This window comes from Sus scrofa, chromosome 5 (assembly GCF_000003025.6).
Source record: "Sus scrofa isolate TJ Tabasco breed Duroc chromosome 5, Sscrofa11.1, whole genome shotgun sequence".
Classification (NCBI taxonomy): domain Eukaryota; kingdom Metazoa; phylum Chordata; class Mammalia; order Artiodactyla; family Suidae; genus Sus; species Sus scrofa.
In genome coordinates this window covers 56587461-56614947 of record NC_010447.5, presented here as the reverse complement: position 1 = coordinate 56614947, position 27487 = coordinate 56587461, and the positions used below count along the sequence as shown (strand labels likewise).

At 37.6% G+C, this 27487-nt stretch overlaps 1 protein-coding gene across 4 annotated transcripts in view; it reads left to right on the top strand.

Moving 5' to 3' along the window:
- DERA (deoxyribose-phosphate aldolase) overlaps positions 1–23966 on the top strand; it is a 115498-nt gene extending 91532 nt beyond the window's left edge. For 2 of the 4 annotated variants that reach the window (XM_005664048.3, XM_001926178.7), the window contains exons 7-9: positions 17353–17465; positions 21835–21984; positions 23203–23966. In XM_005664048.3, coding sequence (XP_005664105.1) covers positions 17353–17465; positions 21835–21984; positions 23203–23259 — 320 coding nt within the window. In that variant the 3' untranslated portion in view covers positions 23260–23966. The remainder of the gene's footprint in view (positions 1–17352; positions 17466–21834; positions 21985–23202) is intronic. The other 2 variants (XM_005664049.3, XM_021092297.1) reach the window with 2 other exon arrangements.

Below are 27487 nucleotides of genomic sequence, written 5' to 3'. Positions count from 1 at the left end.
TGAGTCTCCAGGTACAGTGAAACAATCACCTAGAGATAAAACACCCCATGGAAAAATTAACACAACTTCTTTTATGAAAGACAGGTCACTGTAAAAAGTCACTCTACATACTTATCTTCAATTGTTGGGGGGGGAAAGATTTATGATGACATTGAGGTATGATAATCTCAACTATGTTCTGCATTGTTTTTAAAAGCTTTGTGTTTAAAATTCATAGCACTTTCCAATCCTGATAAAGTAGCCTAATTTTCTAGCTTGCTTTTGTTCAGTAAAATGTATTTCTAAATCCATTTTAAGCAGCTATTTCTTCAATTTGAGTAATTTTCTCTCAAGTTAATAGATTCCACACAAGCATACCTGACTTTTAATGTTAATATATCCTATATATTCCAAACTTGCTGGTGACAATAGAAAGCACAATCAGAATGAAATTCAGTTGTTTTAAAGCACATCTAGCTTGTTATTTTGTTAAAATGCTTCTTCGTTTTACTCCTCTTCGCCAAAGTATAGTGATACCGAATCACATTTTACCCTGTACTGAGGTTCCATGTGCCTCTTCCCTCCCAGCAAATGGAAAGGTAAAAAATAAATAAATAAATAAATAAATAAATTTAAAAGAAAAGGATATGTTAGATATGTCTGTGTCATTTTAAGATGCGATGACTTGAAAACTACCATTTCAATAGAAGACATTTTCTTACCATAGTAAATCCCGACATCAGCAAGTTCAGCTATAGGTGCTGACCCCGAAGGAAAGCATTTTGATTTTGAGGCATGTGGCATTGATAACTTGATTTATAGATTGATGTTTTCATTTTATATTGAGTCTAAAACACTTTATTCTTTTATCCAAACTATTATACCTCCACAGCGACAACACCTGTGTGTATCTCTGGCATCTTCTTTTGGTCATAGTGTATTGGCCTAGTGTTGAGAATCTTATTTTTGTTTTCTTCTCGGCAGTGCCACCAGCTTCCTGAAAAACAGAGGATAATGCAATGGAGATGAATAAAAGTGTTTTTTAGGTAGCCAGACCAAGAGAAAGAGAAAAACAGATACATCATATAACTCATTGTTGCCTCTCATATTGCAAAGCCCCATAAAGAAAGCCTTCTCTTGTACACTGCTGTGTCCTGTGTTCTTATAACAGTACTGGCACATAGCAAGTGCTCAGTAAATATTTGTTGAATGGCTTTTGAAGGGTTGGGGAAGAGTGGTTGGGTTGAGCACAGAGCTGTAAGCACATCATATGCAGTCATGAGTTTGTAAGTGTGGTTTTAGAGTTACTCTTTTTAGAGTGTGCTTGAAAACTACAAGCAAGGCCAGTTCCAGAGAGGATTAAGGGACTAGTCAGCTGGCCGCTTTCCCAGGGTGCTAATCCGTAAGAGACATGGAAACCGCTGAAAACATTCAATACAGAGAAAATTGTGTTTACTAGAATTCCTATACAATATGTGATTGGGATCGGGCGTAAGACATTCTAGGGACATGCATTCTGTTCTCCTAGGGACATGCATTCTGTTCTCCAAACAGGTCTCTGCTTTCTAAGGAGAGTGCATCTAGTTTGGCTGAGTGAAGCAGTCAAATCAGGAGGGGCAGAGCCAAATTTTTTGGGCGGGAGAGAATATAAAGTACTATCACCAGGAATCTTCTTATTCTGCTTTTAGGCAGAATTAACTTTTTTTCTAATTGAATTTAAAGCAACATTGGGAGTTTCTGTTGTGGTGCAGTGGAAATGAATCTGACCAGGAACCATGAAGTGGTGGGTTCTACCCCAGTCCTCGCTCAGTGGGTTAAGGTTCTGGCATTGCCGTGAGCTGTGGTGTAGGTCGCAGATGAGGCTCAGATCCTGCATTGCTGTGGCTGTGGCAGAGGCCAGCAGCTGTAGCTCCGATTTGACTAGCCTAGGAACCTCCACATGCCACGGATTCGGCCCTAAAAAGCAAAAACAACAGCAACAACAGCAAAAAACGAACATTGAAAGAATATTAGTTTAAAAGGATATCAAATTGTAGCCTACACAAGTGATTACAAATTTCAGTATCTCATTGAAATCCTAGGCCAGTACTGTCTAGTGGAGATTAAATAATTTAAAAAATTAATAGGCACATTAATAAAGTAAAAAGAAACAGATGAGAGTAATTGTGAAAATATATTTTATTTAACCGAGTAAATTCACAATGTATCGTTTCATTGTATAATCAATATGAAAATTGCCAGTGAGATATTTTACATTTTGTTTTTTGTATTAAGTCTTCAAAACTATGAGTATTTTACATTTGTAGCATATCCCAGTTTGGACTTAACCACTTTTCCAGTGCTCAGTAGCCACACTGGTGAGTGACCACCAAATTGGGCACAGCAGCCCTAGACTCTGCCCAAAGTAGAATCAGTGAACCCAGCAGGCATCATCAAGCTGGTCCTAAAAAGGTCTTTCAGTCAAAATTCCCTCTGTCCAGCATGAAATTTTCAGTGTTGGTCCCATTCTTTAACATCTTTTTAAGGCACTCTAATGTTAACTGTGTTGAAGTATTTTTCCTTCAAACATAATACTGTATGCTGTTTAATGCTTGAATATGACTGTTGTTCATTTGGTTAATAACCTCATCTACAGAGTGAAATATCATCAATAGAAAATCCCATCTATTTACACCAATGACAGCTAACTGTTAGGCTGTAATCATTAATGGCAATGAGAGAGGAGGCTTGGCTTACGGATATCCTACCTGGGAGCTGATGGTAAACCACTTACAGAGATGACTAGGAGTATAGGAAAGGGGTGAGGGTACACATGATTATATATACTTAATTTGTCAACTAATTACTAATTTTATCTAGTGTTAATTGTACTAGTTTTCCTTTTCCTCCTCCTTTCTCTCTTACGGACATACTTCCTTTTGTGTGTGTGTGTGTGTGTGTGTTGTTTTATTTAAATTGAGATGTAATTCCCATAGATAAAATTCACCTTGAAAGGGTACAGTTCAGGAGTTTTTAATATATTCACAAAGTTGTATGACCAGCCGCACTCTCTAATTTCAGAAGCTTTTGTTGTAACAAGTCTTGTCTGGGGCTTACCTACCCCTAACTCTCCTTTCTTGGCAACTTTACTCAGAAGAGGGAAAGGAAAGAGGGAGATAAGAACTAGGAGGGACAGCATCATTTTCGGGGGCGGGGGGATCCCATTTCTGAATTAAATTAACTCTGTGTGGATACATCCTCAAGAGTGTTAATACAACGGTAAAAATTGGAGGAGGTTCAGAGCTCAGTTTAGGAGACTTTGTTGTTTCCTAGCTTGACTCTTGGCCCCAAATACTGACAGTATGGCCTTGTAAACATTTGGGTTAAATAATCTTTTTATCAAATTGGAAAAAAAAAAAAAAACCAAAACAGCAAAAATCAAAACAAGACCAAAAACATTTATAGTTGTTTGAAAAATTAAACAATTTAAATACACTATAAAATAAACATTATTTGCTTTGATTGGCATTTCATCTCTAGAATTATTACAGTTCTGAATCTCATTTCTAAGAACCTAAGTTTTGAAGTGAAAAGAAACTTCTGGAATACTAGGGATAACTCAAGGACTCTTGTTTGTGTCAAGCGAGTCTAACACATATCTTTGTATGGTTAGCATAATTGTTTAGAATATTCTCCCAGGGACCTTACTGTCAATTACCAAGGATTATATAGTCAGAGTTCCCACCTTGCATTTCATTTGGATCATAGTATTCTGCATTGCTTTAAATGACCGAGTTTTTATTTTTATTGAGGGGAAGGCAACTGCAAGGAATGTAGTTATCATGAGCTAATCTTACCCTTGGGGTATTTGAGATATTTTCTAACTCCAAGATTGTGATTGCTTTCTGATTGCCATTCTGCTTGAGCATGCCTTACTGCTTAATTGTAATGCTCCGTTGCTTTTTCCACGTGATGGACTGGACCAAATGAGAAGTATTTCCAGAGTTGACTCTTCAGAGTGAAGGAAAGAACTGAGAGAGTTGGTGTGTTTATTTTTTTCTTTCCTACTTATGCTTTCCTTCTTCTTTTTTTTTTTTTAAGAAACATTTCCCCTACTTTTTCACAAGATTAGCTGATATCCCTGAATCATGAAAGAATGGAATGCTTGTCTCCAGACTGAGTGCCATTATTGATAACCTCCACAGGGGCCTTCTGCCTCCATCCTTGGTCTGGCCAGTTCTTCTTTTGTGCACTGGATCTTTATATCTCACCCTAAATTATTTTCAAGCCTACATTGAGTGAAAGAATACAATATCTGAGAATATGGTTTTAATTGGGGGCTTCATGTTTCTATACAGTATATTTGTTTTTTTTTTTAAGTATTCCATTGCAGATTGCAAGTATAAATTAATGTCAGAATTACCATACAAAACTCTCTTGCTAACTTTAATCGGTGATTTCTTACAGAGCGATAGAGAACATGGTGCTAATGAATAATGTGCCCAGAAGCTCTTATTATAGGGTTGGCATGAATTCCACTTAATGACAAGCTTTCTCAAGCAGCAGTTGATTTTAAATCCTATTTTTCATTAGTGAGGTATAAAATGTTAATAATACCTTCCATTGTGCTGCTCTTTTGTAGCGTAATAGCATGTATCTTCCATGTTCACCAAGACTCTCTTTAAGATCCTACCAGTAACTTCCTATCTCATAAATAAGATTTGTTCAGGAAATAAAAATGTATGTTTTTCCATTGTTAGCTGTATGTTTTTCTAATAATCACATCTCAAGCTTATTATGCAGTAATAGCCTTAAGATATTATTTTTTTAAATGTACTACTTTGGTCTTAATACTAGTTTTTAATCTCTTCTTGTTTCTATGAAGTCTGAATGAGATTTTCAAAATTGAATAATAATTTGATCCGTTAATCTTTTGAAGCTAGTAATTTTATTTTCCTCTCTTTGCAGTCTCTGAGGTTCGCAAATGAATAGAGCTTCATTACTGCAGTCTGCATTTAATAACCATTATCCATTATCTTGTAATTAAGACTCCCTGTAACGAATCATGAGGACAATGCAAAAATACATAGTACATTTCTTTAATGAACTGGAAAATGTTCATCTTGTTCTATTTAGTAATGAGTTGCTGAATAGTCATTAAATCCACTGGAGAATAGAGCTAGATGGATTTTGAAGACTGTCTTGAGTTTGTGGTTAATCTATTAGAATTAAAATTTCATCTTCTATTTTTATCAACAGCTGATTAGAAGTCATTCTGTTTGACCAAATTGATTAGAAGACCATATACAAGGGCAGCTGTTGTTTAATGAAAGTTTTTAATGAAACTGTACCATGGAGACTTGTAATTATAGGCCTTAGAAAAGCTTTGAGTTACTTTAGAGCACAAAAAAAAAAAGTCTTGTGCTAGAGATTTCAAATTAGGAAAATAAAAAAATACAATAATCTGATACTGTAAATTTATTAATAATTTTAACCTCAACCAATCACATTTGAATATTCATCTATTTAATGTGTTACTTTTGAGTTTTTAGGCCTTTCATCTCCTTATTTAGTTATTTCATTGAAATTGTGGGCACTGATGAAAGAACATTTATATGGATAGCTGTTTCAATTGTGAGATATTTTCTCATAAGGGTTTTTTTTTTTTTTTTCCCCAAGCTGAGCAGAGGTGAGCTTGGTTAATGCTGGATTTACATGAGCTCTGGGGAGTATCTGTGGTGCTCTGTGGTGTTGGTAATATGAAATCTAACATTTATTTCTCAAAGGTAATTTTGTTTTAGCAGAGGGGCAAGGGAAACAATATTAAAATAAGTAGAACAAAGTGTGTGCCTACTTAGCCCCACTGGAAAATCCATTGTTCTTTTGATAGCTGTAAAATACTAGTGTTTTTTGGGTAATTGAAGCTAGTCTTATTCCTGGGTTTAATGAACTAGCCGGTAGTGCCTACCTGCCTGCTATTTGAATCTCTAATGTGATCTTGATCTTTCCACTGTCCTTCCTCAACCTGTCCAACATAGACAGTGAATTCAGCATATTAAACTCTGATTTTAGGTTATGAGACCTCTTATTTTCTAAAAGCTTACAGTCCCAGGTTCTAAAACACACATTGACACACTTACCCCAAATATCACCACTTCCCACCCCTGTGCTCCCTCTCCCTCATAGATTCCTTAGATGGATCCATTTATTACTGTTTGGATGTGTCTCATACTTTCTGTGCTTTTGGTGTTTCTTCTAATGTGATATTCTTCCATCTGCCCTCTCATCTTCACATTTTGTCTCTCCTTCAAGGTTCTCTCCCAGTTGTTCCACAAAGCCTTCCCTTATTTTAGCTAAAGTGATTCTCTCTGAGCCTTTGCAATTCTTGTTAACTATAATACTTGGTGTATGTCGCAAACACCATAAATACCATATATAAGTGGTATCTCCATCCACGTGAATTCCAGACAATAAAGACCTCCCTTAAAATTTGAGAACTTCTGGTGTCAGCTTTGACATGTAAAGAGCTTGGAAGCTGGTCATACCTGTATGTAAAGCAAGAAAAAGCCAAATAAAATGAAAATGAATGACTTTTCTCAGACCCATTAAAGAATTTGTCACAGGGCAAACTGCCAGCTTGAAATCTGTAGAGAAAGGCAGAGCCTGAGAGATACAGCCAAGATCTGCTTACCTGCTAGAGCCATTAACTGGTAGGGAAATGTAAATGGTAATTTTGACAAAATGTTGGAGGCTGCGTGTAGCCCCAGTACTTTTGTGGGTTTTACTTCCAGGAACCCCAGTTTCTTACAGTGAAGAGCCAAGAATGATCCCCTCTTAGTTCTGACAGGGGAAAGGAAAGATAATCACTGTGAAATTTGCCCAGAGCATTCTCCTTAATAGAAACCCACTTTTCAGAGCAAGAGACTTTATTAGAGCCTCATCCTGTGTGGGAGGGCATTTTACTCTAGTCTCCCTGCCTCACCAAAGTGGGGGAGAAAAGCCAAGATACACCTGTGAAGTTTACAGCCCAGGAACATAGGCCCACTTAAGGACTGAAATTTAATAATAAGATTATAAAATATTTCCTCTTCCCCATACATTATCATCACACCAGTAGGGGTTCAGCAATCCAGTGGATTATAACTGATAGAGCTAAAAGACAGACTCTCTCTGAGGAGAAAGACTTAGGAAGCCTGAAGTAAACATAGGAGACTAAAACAAGGATATTATTGGATTTGAGACTCCAATACCCATGGCTGCAGCAAACATTAAACATAGCCCAGCTTGTGCCCAGATTAACATAAAATCTCACACTAATGTCCTCTTTGTCTTGGTTCCTACTGCCTGATGTCACATCTGACATTCAACAGAAAATTACAGGAGATACTAAAAGGCAAGAAAAAAAAAAAACAGTCTGTAGAGACAAACAAACATCAGAACCAGAGTCAGATATGACAGATATGTTAGGATTATGAGAAAGAGAAATTTAAAGTAACTGATGAATATGTTAACAATTTTAATGGGAAAAGTAGACATCATGAAGGAATGTAATGTAGTGTAAACAGAGAGATGGAAACCCTAAGAAATACTCAAAAAGAAATGCTATGAATGAAAAACAGTGTAACAGAAATGAAGAATGCCTTATCTAATAGATGGAATAGAGCTGTGGAAAGAATCAGTGACCATGAAGATAGGTCAAAAGAAATCTAAACTGAAATATGAAAGAAGAAAGGATTGAAAAGAAAAAAAAAAAAAGAACATCCAAAAACTGTGGAACAGTTCCAAAAGGTGTCATACATGTAATTGAAATACTTTAAGAAGAATAAAGAGAAAATTGAGCAGACAACATATTTGAAGTAATAATGGCCTAGAATTTTCCAAAACTAATGACAGACAGCAAACTGCAGATCCAGGAAGCTCAAACACTTAGCAGAATAAATATCAAAAATAAACAAGCAAGAACCACTACTCCTAGATATCTAATATTTAAACTGCAGGCAACCAAAGACAAATAGAAAATTTCAAAAACAAAACAAAACAAACAAACCAGAAAAGAAAAAGGAAACAATTGCAGTGGACTTCTCATTGGAAACCATGTTGGCAAGAAGCAAGTGGAGTAAAATAGGTATTGAAGGAAAAAACCTCCACTGATCTAAAAATCTGTGTTCAGAGATGCTATCCTTAAAAACTGAAGGAACTCAGACATATAAAAAATGAGTGAAATTACTGCCAGCAGAGCTGCCTTATAAGAAATGCTAAAAATGTTCTTCCAGGAATAGGAAAATTACATAGGTCAGAAACTCTGATTTACATTTAAAAAGAAAGAATGTCAAAGAAAGAATAAGTGAACAAAAATAAATTATTTTTCTTTCTCAACTGATCTAAAAGAAAACCATTTCAAGTAATAGTGACAGTGTATTCCATGATTGTACCATATGGATAAGTGAAAATGAATTATAGCAATGTTGTAGGGGATAAGAGGGAGAAATTAGGAATACTTGGTTGAAAAGTACCTGTGTAGCAAGTAGTGCTATTTGAAGGTAGACTTAGATTAGTTAAAAGTGTATAGTGAAAGCTCTAGGGCAACCACTAAAAAATATACAGAAGAAGTATAATTGATGAGATAAAATGGAATCATATAAAATGTTAAATTAAAGCCAGAGAAGGTAGAACAAGGTGTAAAAATTAATTAAAAAATACAACAAACAGAAAAGTTATAATTAATTGTAAAAATATGAGATCCTATTATATGTTGTCTATAAGAAATCCACTTTAAATGGAGAGACTTTGAGGGCTCAAAGTAAAGGGATGGAGAAAGATATACCATGATAACATCAGAGTAAAGCAGAAGTAGCAGTGTTCAGAAAAAAGGAACATTATCAGGGATAAAGAAGAACATTACATAATAATAAAGGAGTCATATTTCTAAGAAGACATCCTATCCTAAACAATCCTAAACATACATAATCCTAATACTCCTAAGAGAAATAGACAAATCTATCATAGCTGGACTTTAAGACCCCTCTTTCAGTAATTGATAGCTCAAGCAAATATCTGCAAGGTTGTGTTGACTTGAATACACATTCTCAAGTTCACATGGAACATTCACCAAGAAAGGACAGACACATCCTGGCCCTTAAAACACGCCTTAACAAGTTTAAGTGAATAGACATCGTACAGAGTTGTTCTTGGACTACAATGGAACTAAACTAAAAATCAATAACAGAAAGGTAGCTCACCCAAATAGTTGGAAATTAAACAACAAACTTCTAAATAACATGATTTAAGAAATTCTCAAGAGAATTCTAAAAATTTCTTTAAACCAAATGAAAATGCAACTCATCAAAATTTGTGGAATGGTGCAAAAGCAGAGCTTAGAAGAAAATTTATAACATTAGATGCATAGCTTAGAAAAGAATGATCTAAAATCAATAATCTCAGCTTCTATATTAGGACATAGAGAAAGAACAGCAATTTAAGTCTAAGGCAAGCAGAACAACAGAAATAAAAATTAGAGCAGATATCAATGAAATTGAAAATGGAAAACATTAGAGAAAAGTTAAAAATCTTAAAAGTTGGTACTTGGAAAAGATCAATCAAATTGATAAACCTTTAGTCACACTGACCAAGAATTAAAGAGAGGAGACTACTGTCAGAACGGAGAGAGAGTTCCCATTGTGGGGCAGTGGAAACAAATCTGACTAGTATCCATGATGATGTGGGTTTGATCCCTGCCCTTGCTCAATGGGCCGGGGATCTGGCATTGCTGTGAGCTGTGTGTAGGTCGAAGATGTGGCTCAGATCCCATGTTGCTGTGGCTGTGGTATAGGCTGGCAGGTGTAGCTCTGATTTGAGTCTTAGCCAGGGAACTTCCATATGCCGCATGTGCGGCCCTAATAAAGCAAAAAAAAAAAAAACCTGAGAGGTCATTACTGTTCCTATGATTATTAAAAAGAATAATGAGGAAATCCCGTAAACAACTCTATGTCCACAGCTCGATAACATAGATGAAATGGATCAATTTCTTGAAAGAAATTGTCTGAAAAGACCTATGCCTATTAATGACATTATTTTAATTTTATTCATTTTATAAAATATTTTAATTGTAGAGTTATAATAAATTTGCTTATTTAATAATTTAATGATACTTTAATAAGTTACTAAAGTAAAATAGTTAAAGCCTTCCAAAAAGGAAAGCATTACCTCTAGGTGGTCTTACTGATGAATTCCACCAAATATTTAAAGAAGAAAATAATGCCAATCCTCCACAGTCTTTTCCAGAAAATAGAAGAGAGAGCTCTCACTCTGTGAGACCATCATTAACCTAACCAAAATTAGACAAAGACATTAAAAGAAAGAGAAGCTACAGATAACTATCACACATGAACAAAATCCTCAACAACGTAGTAGCAAAATGAGCCCAGTGAGTAAAAAGAATGATATAGCACAGCCAACTGGGATTTACTATAGTTATACAAGGTTAGTTCAATGTAGTGTAATCCACCATATCAATAAGGTAAAAAAGAAAAAAATCATATGTCAGTATCAATTGATACAATTAAGGCATTTGCCACATTCCAACACCTATTTGTAATAAAACCTCTCAGAAAACTAGGAATAAAGAGGAATTTCCTCAACTTGATAAAACATATCAGAGTTCCCATCGTGGCACAGTGGAAACAAATCTGATTAGGTACCATGAGGTTGCAGGTTCCATCCCTGGCCTCGCTCAGTGGGTTAAGGATCTGGCATTGCTGTGGCTGTGGTGTAGGCCGGCATATATAGCTCCAATTAGACCCCTAGCCTGAGAACCTCCATGTGCCATGGGTGTGGCCCTAAAAAGACAATACAGAAAATAAAAATGTATGTATAAACAATTTTATCTAATATACTTATGCTGAGAAGCTGGATGCTTTCCCCCTAAGATCCCCCTAGGAACAGGAAAAGGCATTCTTTCTTTTCTCGCTCTCTCTCTCTCTTTTTTTTTTTTTTTTTTTTTTTTAGGGCCGCACCTGCAGCATTTGGAGGTTCCCAGGCTAGGGGTCAAATCAGAGCTGCAGCTGCCAGCCCTCAGCACAGCCACAGCATCTCTGGATCCGAGCCATGTCCTCGACCTATATATGCCACAGCTCACAGCTCACTAGTATCCTCATGGATACTAGTTGGATTTGTTTCCACTGCACCACACTGGAAACTCCAAGGCATTCTTTCTCACCACTCCTACTGAGCATTGTACTGGAAGTCCTAGCTGGTGCAATAAAACAAGAAAAGGAAATAAAATGTATAGTGATTGGGAAGAGTAAGCAGGCTTATAATGGCTCCTAGTCCCCAGAACCTGTGAATATTACTGTTTGGGTGAGTTGGGGCAGAACTTTGCAGATGTGTCTAAATTAAGGATTTTGAAATGAAGTGATTATTCTGGCTTATCCAAGTGGGCTCAAGATGCCATCACACATGGTCTTATAGAAGAGAGGCAGAGGAGTATTAAGCTTACACACAGAAGGGAAGACAGTGTGAAAATGGGGACAGAGATGGCAGTGATGCAGCAAAGGAATGCTGGCAGCCATAAGAAGTTAAAGAGACAAGGAATATGTTCTCCCTAGCACTTCCACAGGGAGTGCAGCCATGCTGACACCTTGATTTTGGACTTCTGGCCTCCAGAATGGTGAGAGAATATAAAGTTCTGTTGCTGTAAGCTACCAGGTTTGTTATAATCTGTTACAACAACCACAGAATAATAAAGGAAGAAAGATATAAAACTGTCTTTCTCTGCAGATGACATGATTGTCTATGGAGAAGAGCTCTTTAAAACAACAAACTCCTGAAACGGCTGATTGAGTTTGCCAAGGTTGCATGATACAAGATTAATACATGAAAGTTTTATTTCCTATTTACCAGCAATGAACAGTTGGAATTTGAAATTTAAGAAAAGTACCATTTACAATAGTAATCCATAATTGAAATCCTTAAGTATAATCCAACAAAAGTATGCACATGATCTATATGCACACCTGTTAGGTTGGCCAGAATCCAAGAATTGACACCACCAATTGCTAGCGAGGATGTAGAGAAACAGGAACTCTCATTCATTGCTGTTGGGAATGCAAAATGATATAGCTACTTTGGAAGGTAATTAAGCAGCTTCTTTCAAAACTAAATGTGGTCTTACTGTACAGTCAAGCTGTTGCCCCCCTAGTTATTTACCCAACTGATTTGAAAATTTATGTCCACACGAAAATCTGCATGTGAATGTTTATAGCAACTTCATTCATAATTGCCAAAAACGAAAGTAACGAAGATATCCTTTAATAGATCAGTGGATAAACACATGGTGGTACATTCATACAATGGAACATTATTTATCTATAAAAAGAAATGAACCATAAAAAGACAAGAGAGTACCTTAAGTGCATATTGTTAAGTGAAAGAAGCCAGTCCAAAAGACTGCATAATTCCCATTACTTGACATTCTGGAAAGACAAAACTATTGAGTTAGTAAAAAGATCAGCGGTTGCTGGAGTAAGGGGGATATGAAAATGTGAAGCACAGGGGATTTTTTGAGTGGTGAAAGTATTCATTCCGTATGAGCAAAGAGTGAACCTTAGTGTGTGCAAATGAAGAGAATCATTTAGGGAGGTCAGGGGATTCCAGGGTGGAATGCGCACTGGGGCCAAAGAATCTCACTGTATTACAAATGTACAAAACAGCCTCACTGAAGAAGGTTTGGAGAAAAGGTGCTGACCTCCATAACTTTATAATTGAGTGGTAATAATGTGGTTTTCCTTAATGATATGATTAGCAATTCTGATAGCACAATACATGGATACTGGATGTTAACAGAATTAATGATGAATGGTAGGTACCAGATTTCTCACTGTTAGGGTAGGAGTTTACGCATAGGGAAGGGGGGCTAGAAAGATCCTTGTAATGAGTCAGAGTTGGAGCCATCATTGTAACTCATCTTTAGACATTACTGTAACTCATATTTAACTACATACATAATATCGATGTATGTAGTTAAATATGGAATTATTAATAGATATGTATGTAAAGGGTTAGAATATACTCACACATATTTTTCCTTGCTCAGTCAGCTGAGAGGATCTATAAGCAAGACCCCTGCTATGGCAGTGAGTACACCTAGGACAAAGATCTTGTTTTCTAATAAAAGGAACCAGGGCTCTTTGGAGAAATGGCTTACTTAAGGACTGGGGCAGAAAACATACAAGACAGGCCTGCAACATCTGGTAGTACCAGAAAGCAAATGCTTTAAAAAGACCAAAAAAAATCCATGTGATGGGGTTGTGTCAGAGGAACACAGGAAGCCACTGAAAGAGCTCCCAGTGGTCAAACCTACAGCCATTTGAGCAACAAAGTAAATTAAGAAATATTGGATTATAAACCAAATAAATATCTTTGAGTCTGTACTGATAAAAATAAGTGATTATAAATAAGTAAATGGAGAAGAGACAAATCTCCCATATAAAAACCCAAATAATGTTGTAGCTACTCCTCCCTATAGGGGGTAGATTGCAAGTCCCTGTTCCTTAAGTGTTGGATGCACATGAGACCTTCTTTCCAAAGAGTACAGTGACTTTACAGTGGAGAAACCTCCACCAGTGTTCAAAGTCAATTTCAATAATGGGAAGTGATATTAATATGTACTCTTGATATGATGTGGTGAAATGACACTTTATGGTTTTCTTCCCCCAAAGCATGTAACCTCAGTGCAGTCATGAGAAAAAAGTCAGACGATACCAGCTGAGGGAAATTTTACAAAAGGTCTGACCAGTACTCCTTAAAGCTGTCGAGGTCATCAAAATAAAATCCATGAAACTGTCACAGCCAAGAGGAGTCTATCAAGACATGACAAATTCATTATAGCATCCTGAATAAAACTAGATTCTGAGTAAAACTAGGGAAATCTAAATAAAGTATAGATTTTGGTTATAGTAACATATGAATATTGGTTCGCTATTTGTAACAAATTGTACCCTACTGCTATAAGTTGCCTGAGAGTATAGTATATGGAATCTCTCTATAATGTCCCCACAGTGTTTCTGTAGATCTAAATCTTTTCTACATTTAAAATAAATACATAAAATGACATTTTCTTCTGAGCCACCTGCCCAGTTTTGTTATTGGGACTAGAACAAAACCCCAAACTGTCTTCCCTTCCCCATTAGTCATTTAAAAGAAGACATTTTAGTTTGCTCTATCTTGGTAACCATGCCCACCCATGCATCCATCCATCCATCCACCCAGAATTTATCCATTGAACTTCACAAGTGTGTCATGCCCTGGGGGTACAGAAGTCACAAGAAAGGTATAGATCCTGTCCTCAAATATGCTTACAATGCAGTCAAGAAATAGGATAGACAAACATAATGTTAGGCCACTGTACCTGTCTCCCGGGCCATTGTTGCTCCCATGGTAGGTGTTCTGCTCTGTTCCTCCCAAAGGTATTAGTAAAAGAGGCTCCTGCCTTTCCAAGGGAATTTGGCTCTTTAGGTTAACTTATTTATTTATTTTTGTGTGTTTTTAGGGCCTCACCTGTGGCACATGGAAGTTCCCAGGCTAGGGGTCGAATCGGTTGGCCTACACCACAGCCACAGCAATACAGGATCTGAGCTGTTCTGTGAACTACACCACAGCTCACAAGTGCAGATACTTTAGCCCACTGAGCGAGGCCAGGGGTTGAACCCACATCCTCACGGATACTAGTCCAGTTCTTAACCCACTGAGCCACAACAGGAACTCCCTCTTTTGGTTAACTTTCGATGGTATGACTTTTAAGTGACCGCACCTTTTTTTAAGCCTCCAAATATGACTTTGGTCTTCCGTCTTAATGATCTTTTCTTCTGCAATGCTTAGAAGAATCTAGGTGATACACAGTGTTATACCTAAAAGCCTTCTAGTGAATCAGAAGACAGTGTCACCTATGAGGAAAACATCTTGGTGTCAGTGTGAATTCTTTAGGGATGCTCCTCTTACATCTATTTATGTCATTACTTCTCTTTGCTTGTTATTTCTACGGTTGTAAGGCCGGGCATTGGTTCTATAGTCCCATTCATTCATTCATTTATCCATCAATTTAGCACATACCTACCTAGGGGCCTTTGCACTTCCTATTTCCATGATGGTGATGCTCATTTCACAGATTCCCTTCATCTGTTTCTGCATTTCACTCATCAGAGATCCCTTTATGATGACTCTGTTTAAATATCGCCACATCTTCTCAGATCTGTCACTCTCTTTCTCATTACTTTGCATTATTTTTCTTCATAGCACTTACCTCCAGCTGGCCCTTGTTATATATTTATTTGTTTGTTTATTTTCATTTTCTTCTAGAAAATGTACTCACAAGGGCAGGAACTTTGTGTCATGGTCTATTCCCAGCATGTAGAACAGAATCCAGCACATAATAAGCCCTGAATGAATATAGAGTGAATGAATGAATGCAGGCATGACGGACACATCTCCATTTGTCCCAGTGGGGCCTACAGGCTCAAAGGAAAGAAGCTTACGAGGACCTGAGTGGGTAGACCAGAATTCCTATGGTTCTTACACAGACTACAGCCCTACCTAGGTCCTCGCTCCATTTCTCTTTGTATATAACACAACAGTTTACCTAGACCGTTTACATAGATTATCTGTTTTGATTCCTTGTAAAAAATTATGAAGCAAGTGAGAATTTCCAGACATATTTTATAAATAAGAAAGGTTAGGTGGTGGAATTTGCAAGGTAAATATCAACCAGAGCTAGAAACCAGATCTCCTGACTTCTGGCTCATCAAGTGATTACTCAGGATTATTTTTCATCTCCACCTGCTCCTAGAGTGTATGCTTTTGAGAGAAAGGCCTTGAATGGTCTGTGTTTCTATTTTCCACTGTGCTTTTCACATAGTATGCTTACTAAAGGTGTGTCAATTTGAACCTTTTGATCCAGAGAGTAGTCATGGAAGTGTCTTTTGCAGTTGATATGAGAAGGGAAAGTTTTGGCCACTTCTTTCCTCTGCTTCTTTTGACCATTTCTTTGACGGACCTTGGGAGAGCCTCAGAAATTAGCCTTATACATGGTTCTACAGATTTTGTGGGGTTGGGCTATGAATTGCATAGGAATCACCTGGGATCCTTATTTCTATTCAAATTATGACTCAGTGAGTCTGGTGTAGGGCCTGAGAGTCTGCATTTTCAATAAGCTCCCTGGTAGTGTCTGTGCTACTCATCTGTGGTTGATGTAGAGTGTTTCGAAGTTAGGCCGCCACATAAAGGATGTCTGACTATGTGATCCTCAGTAAGTTTCTGGCCACCACATAAAGGATATCTGACTATGTGATCCTCAGTAAGTTTCTGGAGACACTATGGCACATGGGTTAAGCTTTACTGCTTTAGTTAGAATTCTGCCTCCCCTGCTTATTAACTGTGTGACCTCAAGCCAGTTACTTAACTTTTCTGTGCCTCAATTTCCTCTTTAAAAATGGGGAGCATATTAACATTTAACTTAGTTATCGTGAGGATCAATTGAGTCAATACTTGTGAAGCACCTAGGATAATGCATAGTACACAGTGCTCAGTGAATCTTAACTATTATCACCTCTCTTTGTGCTATTTTGTTAAACTACATCAATAGGTTTAAGATAAATTTGAGAGAAATGAAGTTGTTTAAATATTTGCAAATTGAGCACAGGGAATTACATATAGTCGCTTATGATGGAACATGATGGAGGATAATGTAAGAAAAAGAATGACTGGGTCTCTTTGCCATACAGTAGAAAATTGACAAAACGCTGTAAACCAACTATAATGGAAAAAATGAAAATCATTAAAAAAATTTTAAAAATTGCAAATTGAAACTGCACAGTGCCTTTGCTGAAAATCCCAGTCTGGTTGGAAGACGGCTTTCGTTAATGAACAATCCAGTAGAAACCAGTCTCTCCCTGTGTTGTCACAGCTGTAGCGTGTCCTTTCTAGCACACATAAGAAGATGAGGGGAAAATGAGCAGGTCCTCCTCCTTCAGTTTTGTAGTACAGTGTCATGATAGATGATATTAAACTCAGGGCATATAAATTGTTTCTCTTTATCTCAGTTATGTATTAAATAAACCAACTTGATTTTAATTGGTGTTATGGAAATATGAAGGCGAGATGCCCAGGGGTCATTAGGAATCCATTTGGTACCTAATTTAATTCATCTTATGGTAAGGGGGAAAAAGTACAGACAGAATGACTTTAAAGAGATTTGGTTTTACTTTTTCAAATAATTAATGAAAAATAAAGTTGTGTTTCTCAGGAAAAAAGAAAAATTTATACAACTTGTTTCTTCCACCGATTCAAAAGTGTGAAAAATTAAGTTTTTTAAATTAACAGGGGTTTTTCTTCCTTTTGTTTTAGGGTCAGATTTTATTAAGACCTCTACTGGGAAAGAAACAGTAAATGCCACCTTCCCTGTAGCAATAGTAATGCTACGAGCCATTAGAGATTTCTTCTGGAAAACTGGAAACAAGGTATATTATTGCCAACACATCTTTCTTCAGAGTAAAGATAATGTTATTTATAATACTAGTTATAGCCATGATAACTGTCTTTATATGCAGATGGTGTGCATGAGTTACCTTTGTTAAAATAAAGGTTTAATTTACCTTTCATTACACAAGAACACATTCATGAAGAAAAATGTGTGATTCACAGAAAGTGAGTGTGAGTGTGGGAGTGAGTACATGTGATCAAGATGTAAACTCACTTTATGTCCTTTTATTAACCGAAGACAATTTTATCACTGACAAGAGATTCCTAAATGGGTTCTTTAACGAACTAATTCTGCTGCAACATAGAGGCTTTCTGGTAAGGTGTTGGCCAGCGAAAACAGGTTAATGCAAAAATTAAACTTCCTTGAGGAATGGAAAGAATTGCAGAGTAACATTTATTGAATGATAAGCTGTGGTGGTGATATGAAAAGTATGCAATATAATGGGAAATAATCTTTTCCTGTCATTATTGAAGGACACACATAAATTGGTTTTTCTGTTGGGAAACCCCCGGTCCAGAAAAACTTATTACTTTTAATAATATGAGGTGAAGAGAAAATTCTCGAGGAGATGAACTTATTAAACAAAATAATGAAATGCTGTGAAACAGCAGGGAAAAGGTAGCTAGACGTTATATAGCTCTTGAATTAAATATCCATTTTTGCGTTTTATGGCAGTTGGATGTGCTCTTTGGAAGACTGTTAAGCTGAGGAGGGTATATGCTCGCTTTTGTCAGCTTTTCGAAAAATAATACATATTTTTTGAAACATATGAATTTAAAAGGAAAAAATGCGTATGAGGTGTTTTTTAAAATGAGTTTGGATTTTCCTTTTCACTTCAAGTTGCTTGTTTAGCCGCAAATTATCTCAAAGGATTTTTTTTTTTTTACATCATTGGAGAGAAAGGTAATTTTTTTTTTTTAATGAGACTTTCCCTTCTTGAAAGGCATCTTTTAAAACTAATCTCTTGATTTCTGCTGAATAGAAACCCCCAAAAGAACTTTAATCCTTTGCCAATTGGATGTGATAACTTTATACGTGACTGTGTTTCAGTTTATTTTGGAATCAGAGACCTTTTTTAAGAATGTACTTGGGTGTGAGAGGAAATGAACTCCTTCCAGAATTTTTACCTTCAGGATACCTTCATATCTTAAAAGAATACAAATAGAATAAATATCTACTGTGACCTACATATGAAAATTGATCCAATTTGAGTAACCTCTACTTGGTAGCCTTTCTGCAGTGATCCAAATTTTAAAAAGAAAGAAAGAAAGGAAAGCTATAAAAATGAGAACTCTAGATTTGGGACCCCCCAAATGAGATCACCACCACTCACTGGACCAGTGGTTGTTATTTGCAGCCAAAGACCATCCTAATAGATGTGAAGCATTTTGTACTTTTATAGGTGCCTGGGCCCTCACCCCTGGCAGTCCTGGATCTGGGTCAGTCCTCAGGCATCTGTACGTTTGTTTCATAACCTCCCTGGTTGGGGTTAAAACTTTCCATTGAGGCCCCAGTTCTGTTTTGTTTTCAACAAACATTCATTGAGGTGTTAACCTGTGTGCCATGTTAACCTGTGTTAAGTGCTAGGGATGCAAAAGTGAACAAGTCCCTTCCCCAGAGCACTTACACAGCAGGCAAAGCATTTCAGTAAATGTTTTAAATGTTCACTGTTCTAGACCAGAGTAGAGAGGGACATTTGGCTCTCTCTCCCTCTCTCTCTCTCTATTTTTTTTTTTTTTTTTTTTTTGGCTTTTTAGGGCTGTACCCACAGCACATGGAGGTTCCCAGGATAGGGGTCCAATTGGAGCTGTAGCCACCGGCCTATGCCACAGCTACAGCAACACGGGATCCAAACTGTGTCTGCGACCTACACCACAGCTCATGGCAATGCTGCATCCTTAACCTACTGAGCACGGCCAGGGATTGAACCGGAGTCCTCATGGATACTAGTTGTGTTTGTTAACTGCTGAGCCATGACAGGAACTCCCCATTTTTCTCTCTCTTATTACTTCCTTTTTAATTGTATTGCCCCTTTCCTCAGCTAATAAAGTTCATCTGGGTTTTATTGAGAAGTGGACAGGTAGGCTTTAACTTATATTCATCTCAATCACATCTGATTTCACACAGAGAGGACCTGTGTGTACCTGCAAATCAGGGGCATTTTTTTCAGGTTGTTGACAAGCTGCCCAGGCAGCCCCTAGACTATAAAGCTTCTATATCGTTGATTTAAGGGGTGTTTTAAAATGTGATGAGCTGCCTTCCAGACCATGATTAGTGTCATTCCTGAGAAGCAGAGGTTTGATACCTCATAACTGATTTCATTGCAGATTTATGTTCTCCATATTCTCTTCCTTAAAAAAAAAAGATAAACTAATGCTCAAACCTCTCTTTTGAAACATTGCCAGGCTTGCTGACACAACTGAATTATGTAGAAAAATCTATGTGCAGCACTGCCTAATTGACAGAAATGTTCCTGTGATTAACATGTATGCTAATATCAGCTAACTGATTTTTTTTTTTGCCTCATCTCAAAAAATAACCTCACTCCACTTACCTCTCCCTCTTCCCCCATCTCCCCTCACCCGTACAGGGTCACTTTGGCCTCCAGAGTAATAGGCAGTTAGGGTCAGAATCTCTGCAGGATTGTTATTTAACTGTGTGACATGTAACTGAGCTTGGAAAACCAGTTAGAAGGCTTCTGGTGTTCCATGTGAGGATTTGTTTGTTTGTTTGTTTGTTTGTTTTTGCTTTTTCGGCCATACCTGCAGCATATGGAAGTTCCCAGGCCAGGGATTAAATCCAATCCAGAGTACCCAATCCAGTGCTGGATCCTTTAACCCACAGCACTGGACCAGGGATTGAACCCGCACCTTCTCAGCAACCCAAGCTGTTGCGGTCAGATTCTTAACCCACTACACCACATTGCCAACTCCCATGTGAGGACTGACAAGGGTCTAAGCTAAAACAGTGGAAGGTCAGAGTGGAGAGGAAAGTGTGCGTATAGGAGATGGAGGAGTCCAGAGGGTGGGATTGATGGAACTTGACTGTTGGTCACTGGGTGTGGTGAGGAACATGGAGGAGCCAGATTAACTCAGAGTTTCTAGCTTGGGTTTGTTGACCTAAAGCAAATAGATTGCCAGATATTTCTGTAGCAGTGGGCGGGGGGGTGGTATTTGGGATCAGCGACCATGGCGAGCCACATGCAAGTCCCCACAGGGCAAGGGAGGAAGAAGGCTTTGTAGAGAGGAGAAGGAAGATGGGTGGGGATAGTAGACAGGGAATCCAGGGCTTTTCATTGGCTGAGTTCTTGCCAGGAAAAAAGAGGAGTCTTCCCTCTTCCTTTGGGCTTTGCTATCTAGGGAGTTAGAGCATCCCTTTTTGGTCCCCTGACTCTATTTAATGGAGGTTTCTGTTCACCGATTTTTTACAGGTGGTTGATGGGATCATTCATTTATCGTGTCCCTTCTCTGGCATTTTGTCAGTAGTCACCTCTGCCGATGCTGCCTGTCAGAGCAGCCAAACTCTGAGTGAGCTTTGGTACTTTGGCTTTGGGTGTTTTCTCTATCAGATAGTGAAGTTCTTGAGACAAGTATATCCAGATGAGCAGGTTTTACTATATATAGAACATACGTATCCTTTTCTCATGGACTCGGGGACATCGTTTGTAAACCTCAGATATTGGCTGAATTGTGCTGTTCTATGGTCACCTTCAGAGACCTCTGAAGTGTGCAGGTCATATACACTGTCTTTTTCACCTGTGCATATTTAACTGTTTGACTGCTTTACTTGGTCTGCTTACAACTTAGAAAAGAAGTCCCTGCAGTTAAGTTCATTAAAATAACCATCACCTCTCCTTGCTGATTGCCACCAGTGCGGTTAGTGTGGCCTCAATGATTCTCTCTTGTTTCACATCCACTGCAGCTCAGGATGAAGGACTGAAAGGTGTACATTTCTGCTGGCCTCCTGGTAGAAATGGAAAGTGAATGGGCTTTTGTGATGTGTTTTCCTATTTATTGACACCTCTCTTGTTTAGGTTCACAGCTATTGTCCTGATGGTTGGGGTTTATGACTTTCCAATAAGTGAAATGTTAATGAGGGTTATTAACTCTCATTAGCGTCTCCTCAGAAGCACTGACATTCTTCCCATTAATCTTGGAAAAGTCATTTTATAGTGTAAATGGGTGTGAGTCAGTGCTCTAGGCTCTTTTGCTGGGGGAGGTGAAATAAGCTTTAGAAAAGAGAAAATGGAGACCCTGTGTTAATGCAGGAGTTTTTTGTTTTGTTTTTTTTTTTTAAAGGAATCCAATAACAATAAGCATTGTTCTCTTTCCCACTTCCCCTCTTAGATAGGCTTTAAGCCAGCAGGAGGCATCCGAAGTGCAAAGGACTCCCTGGCTTGGCTCTCTCTCATAAAGGAAGAGCTAGGAGATGAGTGGCTGAAGCCAGAACTCTTTCGAATAGGTGCCAGCACCCTCCTAGCAGACATTGAGAGGCAGGTGAGGAACAATCCATTGTCCTTGAAACAAACTGACAAGTATTTTTGAGAAACAAATAAAAAGTCGCTTATTCAAAGACATACAGATGCCCAACAGGCACATGAAAAGATGCTCAATATCACTAATTATTAGAGAAATGCAAATCAAACTACAGTGAGGTATCAACTCACACCACTCAGAATGGCCATCAACAAGAAGTCTACAAGTGATAAATGCTGAAGAGGATGAGGAGAAATGGGAACCCTCCTACACTACTTATGGGAATATAAGCTTGCGCAGCCACTACGGAGAACATAAATATGGCGTTAAAAAACTAAATACGGAACTACCGTATGATCCAACAATCTCACTCCTGGGCATATATCTGGAAAAAAAGAAAACTCTAGATGGAAAGATACATACACCCCACTGTTCATTGCAGCACTATTCACAATAGCCAAAACATGGAAGCAAACTAAATGTCCATCAACAGATGAATGGATAAAGATGTGATGCATACACATACATAAAGATACATACAATGGGATATTACTCAGCCATAAAAAATATGAAATAATGCCATTTGCAGCAGCATGAATGGACCTGGAGATTATCACACTAAGTGATGTCAGAGAGAGACAAATATCATGTGATATCACTTGTATGTAGAATCTAAAAAAAAAATGGTGCATATGAACTTATTTACAAAGCAGAAGTAGACTCACAGATGTTGAAAACACATTTATGGTTACCAAAAATGAAAGGCAGGGGAGGGATAAATGAGGAATTTGGAATTAACAGATATATGCTACTATATATAAAATAGATAAACAACAAGGACCTACTGTATAGTACAAGTGACTATATTCGATAGCCTGTAATAACCTATAATGGAAAAGAATCTGAAAAAGAATATATATATAAAAAACTGAATAACTTTGAGGTACACTAAAACTAATACAACACTGCAACTCAGCTATATCTCAATTTTTATAAAAGTCATTTATTGGGCTATGAGAACTAAGAAAACATTTCATTGGCCTCATCGTACCCAACCTCTGCCTTCTTTCAAGCAAACCTCCACCTGAAGTAGATTAGGTGGAGATTCTGCTGAAGTGCATCATAGATGGGTCTTTATTATGAAATGTTAACTAAAATTATATGTACTAGTATAATTATTAATTGATATGTATAGTATTATAATAATTAATGATTAACTAAATTCTGCTTTCTCAACAGATTTACCATCATGTGACTGGAAGATATGCAGCTTATCATGATCTTCCGATGTCTTAGAACAGCAATAAGTCCTTCCCAACAATGTTTAAAAATTCTTTTTCTACGTGATCCCTAAAATCATTTAATAAAAAATGGGGGACTAGGTAACTGACCTTTTCCCTTAAAATTTCCATAGAATTTAACTCAAAGAATGAAAGGGACAAACCAAATTATCTACACATGGTCCCCACTTCAGGCACATCTGAAAGGTCTTAATTACCAGAAGAGCTGCAATGTTAATTTTGTGACAGTTTTCACTTAAGAACTCTGGGTAAAATGTTCATGGTAGCTTTGACAACATTAAGTTCTAAGGAAGTGGAATGTTGACTTGCCTAAGAACCATGCTGCAGCATAAGAAAACAGGGTGCCCTGTACTACCAACTTTGGGAGTCAATCACTCAGCACTGAATTCCTGCCGGGAAGATCCATCTTTAATTTTTGCAGCACATATGCTCTTTTACTAATTGTTTTGCTAATGAAATTTCTGTCATTGTTCTATGAAACTATGGGTATATCATTGAATTTTTTTTAATTAAAAAAATTCCTTTTTTTTTATTATTAAAAAACCCTTTAAATTGTAATAATACATATTAAAAGGTTAATCCATTAAACATACAAAGAGGTTTTATCAATGACTTTCTGAATCTCTGTAAGTAGAGTCTTTGGTTATTTATCTCAGATAAAGCACTTCAGTACATTATTAATAAATACAACTTCTGTCTATATTCTGAAACTTTCTGGTGGCGTGAATAGGGAAAACACAGCCCTAACATAACACTTAATATGTGCTACACTCTTTGTATTTATCAATTTACTTAAGCCTGCTTTAATCTCTGTTACAGTAAGGTTTGTACAGTAAGATTTGTAACCCCCACAACAGTAAGTACTGATGTTATCATCCTTTTATACAGATGAGGGACTGAGGCACAGAGAGCTTAAGCAACTTGCCAAAGGTCACAGAGCTCAAAATTAACAGAGTCAAGAATCAAGCCCAGGCAGGCAGTCTGAATCCTGAGTCTGTGCAGTCACTACAGGTATGTAAACCTGTCCCCCAGCACACATGGTCATGGACGCAGAGCCACAGTCAGCTAGGGGGAATGGTAATCTGCTTTGTGCAAAAATGGTTCCTTTACTCTGTCTCTTTCAGCTTCCCGCCTCCACCTTTTTTTGCGTGTTAACCTCTGCCACATTTTAGATCTTAAATTGTCTTAAATGGTGATTTTCTTGGAGAACATCTTTTTTCCTCCCTGAGTGAGTCTCCAGCTATTCATAAGGGGAAAACTCTGGCCTGGGAGTCAGTTACCATTTCATCTTCTTATCTGCTCTTCTTCTTTAGTGTTGTGACCTCGGTCTAGTCTGTTCACGTATCTGGACCTCAGTTTCTTCATCTGTAAGATAAATGGGTTGGGGCTGGTGATATCAAGATTTTTTCGGCCCTTAAATTACATTACCCTAAGGATAATCATCACACATCCAAGAAAATGGTTTATGGCTATAAAGAGAAGAGACTTGCAGCAATCTAAATTAGAATTTGCCTCTTGGGAGTCAATTAGGCACGTACCTCAAAGCACCTCTCCGATTGTAAATAAGTGATTAAAATAAGAATAGAAAAGAAATTCTGCTTTCCCCCAGCACCTTAGCAGAAGGATGTGGATGTGGTCAGTGGCTCTGAATGCTGTTTCCACCTTCATAACACGCTGCCCGTGTGCCCACCAGCCCAATGGCCAGTCACCTTTGGAGAGAAACTTTGCAGAAAAATAATTACATTCCATCACCTTTGAAGCTATTCCAATTTCACAGGGGTTTCTGTTTTCCTCCCATTAAACCCAGCTGGTCATTTCAGTTGATCAAGTGAACAGGCATCATTATCTTCAATTTTAATTTATATGAGGCATCCACTGAAATTGACCTCTGCGGACAATTATAGATTCACATAGGAAATTAAGACTGGTGAGTCCCTCAAACCTATTAGAGGTTGATGAGCATGGCCTGATCTAAAAGTAAGTAATCATATATTTGGGGGGACAGTTTATTCCAAAGACTATCAGGCTCTTCATCAGGTATGTCTGCCCCTTACCTGGCTCTTGAAATCAAATATAACACAGATGACTTTAATAGGAAGATGCTAGTAAACGTTGATTGCTATGAAAACATAAGAGGAAGAGGTCATTTTTGAGGTGACTGATTTACTACAAGCAGATTTGTAAATTTCATAACACAGGGAACAGATGCTTTATACAATCAGAAAATGAGTTACTGTGTGCTGTGTTTAAAGCTTCTAAGTTAGTGAAAGTAACCCCTTCCACCCCCACCCCCCCGCAAAAATTGTTGCAATGGTTCAATGAAGAATATTTAAGCCTTAAGATATTTAAAAATGGCCAATCATGTAATTTAAAGAGACCTAAGAGACTGTCTAGTTCTGTTTTTTCATGAGGGGAAAAAAAACCACCAAAACCTCAAAGTTAGGGAAATCACTTATGCAAGGTCACATAGAAAGTCAGAGCTGAGCCCAGAACCTAGATTCACTTCATTGCCATGAAATGTTTTACAAGACGTAGCCTGGACTTTGGAATTGAGAGCGTCTTACCTGTTTATACACTCTGCCATACCCAGTATTCTGTTGGTCATCATGTGAATTTCAGACTTTCAAAAGACTCACTTTTGCCTCTTGTCATCTAAGTGGTGGCTTCGAGAAGACCAACCATTTAAATCTAGCCCAAGTGATAGTGTGGTTAATTTAATCTGTTAGGCTTTCAGAATTTGGGGTAATCTCAAGAGTTGACTTTTTAAAGAAAGTTGAATGTTGCTTTATTTTGTTTTTAAGAAAAAAAGAGGGGGGCACTTTTTTGGATTGTAGTTTGTCTACAATTGGAGAGAAAATGACTAACATAATCACAAAACAATTTCACACTTACAGGATCTTTGCCTCATTTTGGGCTCTTTCAGTGCTAAGTGGAAATTTAGGCACCTTAGTTTGCATGAAATATAGCTTCCAAGGAGACCAGTGATAAAACAGGAACTGTTGGAGAAATCTACCTGGAGGGGCATCCTCACAGTGACGCTGTGAAGTCTCTGTCCTGAATGAGCAGAACAGTTGCCACATCCTACACATACGTCGTAACCCAAATCCAGAGAAACCAAATCAGTTTCTTAACAGAAGTCAACTTACACTTCCAGTACAGAGGGAAACCAGTGTTCCTTTTTCTTCCATCAACTTGATCCTTTTTTAACACGGCATAAGCAGGGCCAGGGTGCAGAGATAGAAGAAGAAGGACTTTGAAGAGATCCTGCTTTTAAAGGAAATGAAACATTCTGCCCATTTGGGCACTAGGAGAAAGGTATGAGGTGAAATCAATTTCTATATTCGTTTTCCCAATCGTGCTCAAGAGTCTTGCTTCCCAAAGGAAACTGGATATTTTATAACCACCACCAAATGATCCTTTCCAGAAATGACCATAGGTAACAGCTGGCTGATATATAAAATATGTAGTAAAAATAATTATTTTTAATTAACTAAACCTTGCTCAGGAGAGAGAGTCAGAGGCATATCCATCTGGTCAATTCTTACTTAATAGGGCAAATGAGAATCAGAATGTTTAGACCAATATATGTGAAATACTTAGTGACCTTACAATGAACTAACTTTTTTTTTTTTAGGAAGAGGAACAGGGATGAAGAGGAAGAATCAAAATATCTAGAGAGAACAGACCCAAAATTTGAGTTTTTATTTTAAGAAGTATATCTCATACTGTAAAACAGGTAGAATAGAAGAAAATGCCACTTAGGTTTTGTGCCATTATTTGGTTCAATGATAGGAAATGTGTTTCAATTAATTTCAACAGTCAAATTAGGGAGCTCCCATCGTGGTGCAGTGGAAACGAATCCAACTAGGAAGCATGAGGTTGTGGGTTCGATTCCTGGCCTCATTCAGTGGGTAAAGATCTGGTGTTGTGAGCTGTGGTGTAGGTTGCAGACACGGCTTGGATCCTGCGTTGCTGTGGCTGTGGCGTAAGCTGGTAGCTGCGGCTCCAATTCAACCCCTAGCCTGGGAATATCCATATCCTGTGAGTGAGGCCTTAAAAAGCAAAAACAAACAAACAAAAAACAGTCAAATTAGGTCATATTTTACTCTGGAGCTTGACAAGGATGATGAGTTTTTTAAAAAGACTTAAAAGGAGTTGGAATTATTTAGCCTGAGAAGATTGAAGTGTAATTGATGTCTTAACAGTCTCGAAGATACTTCCAT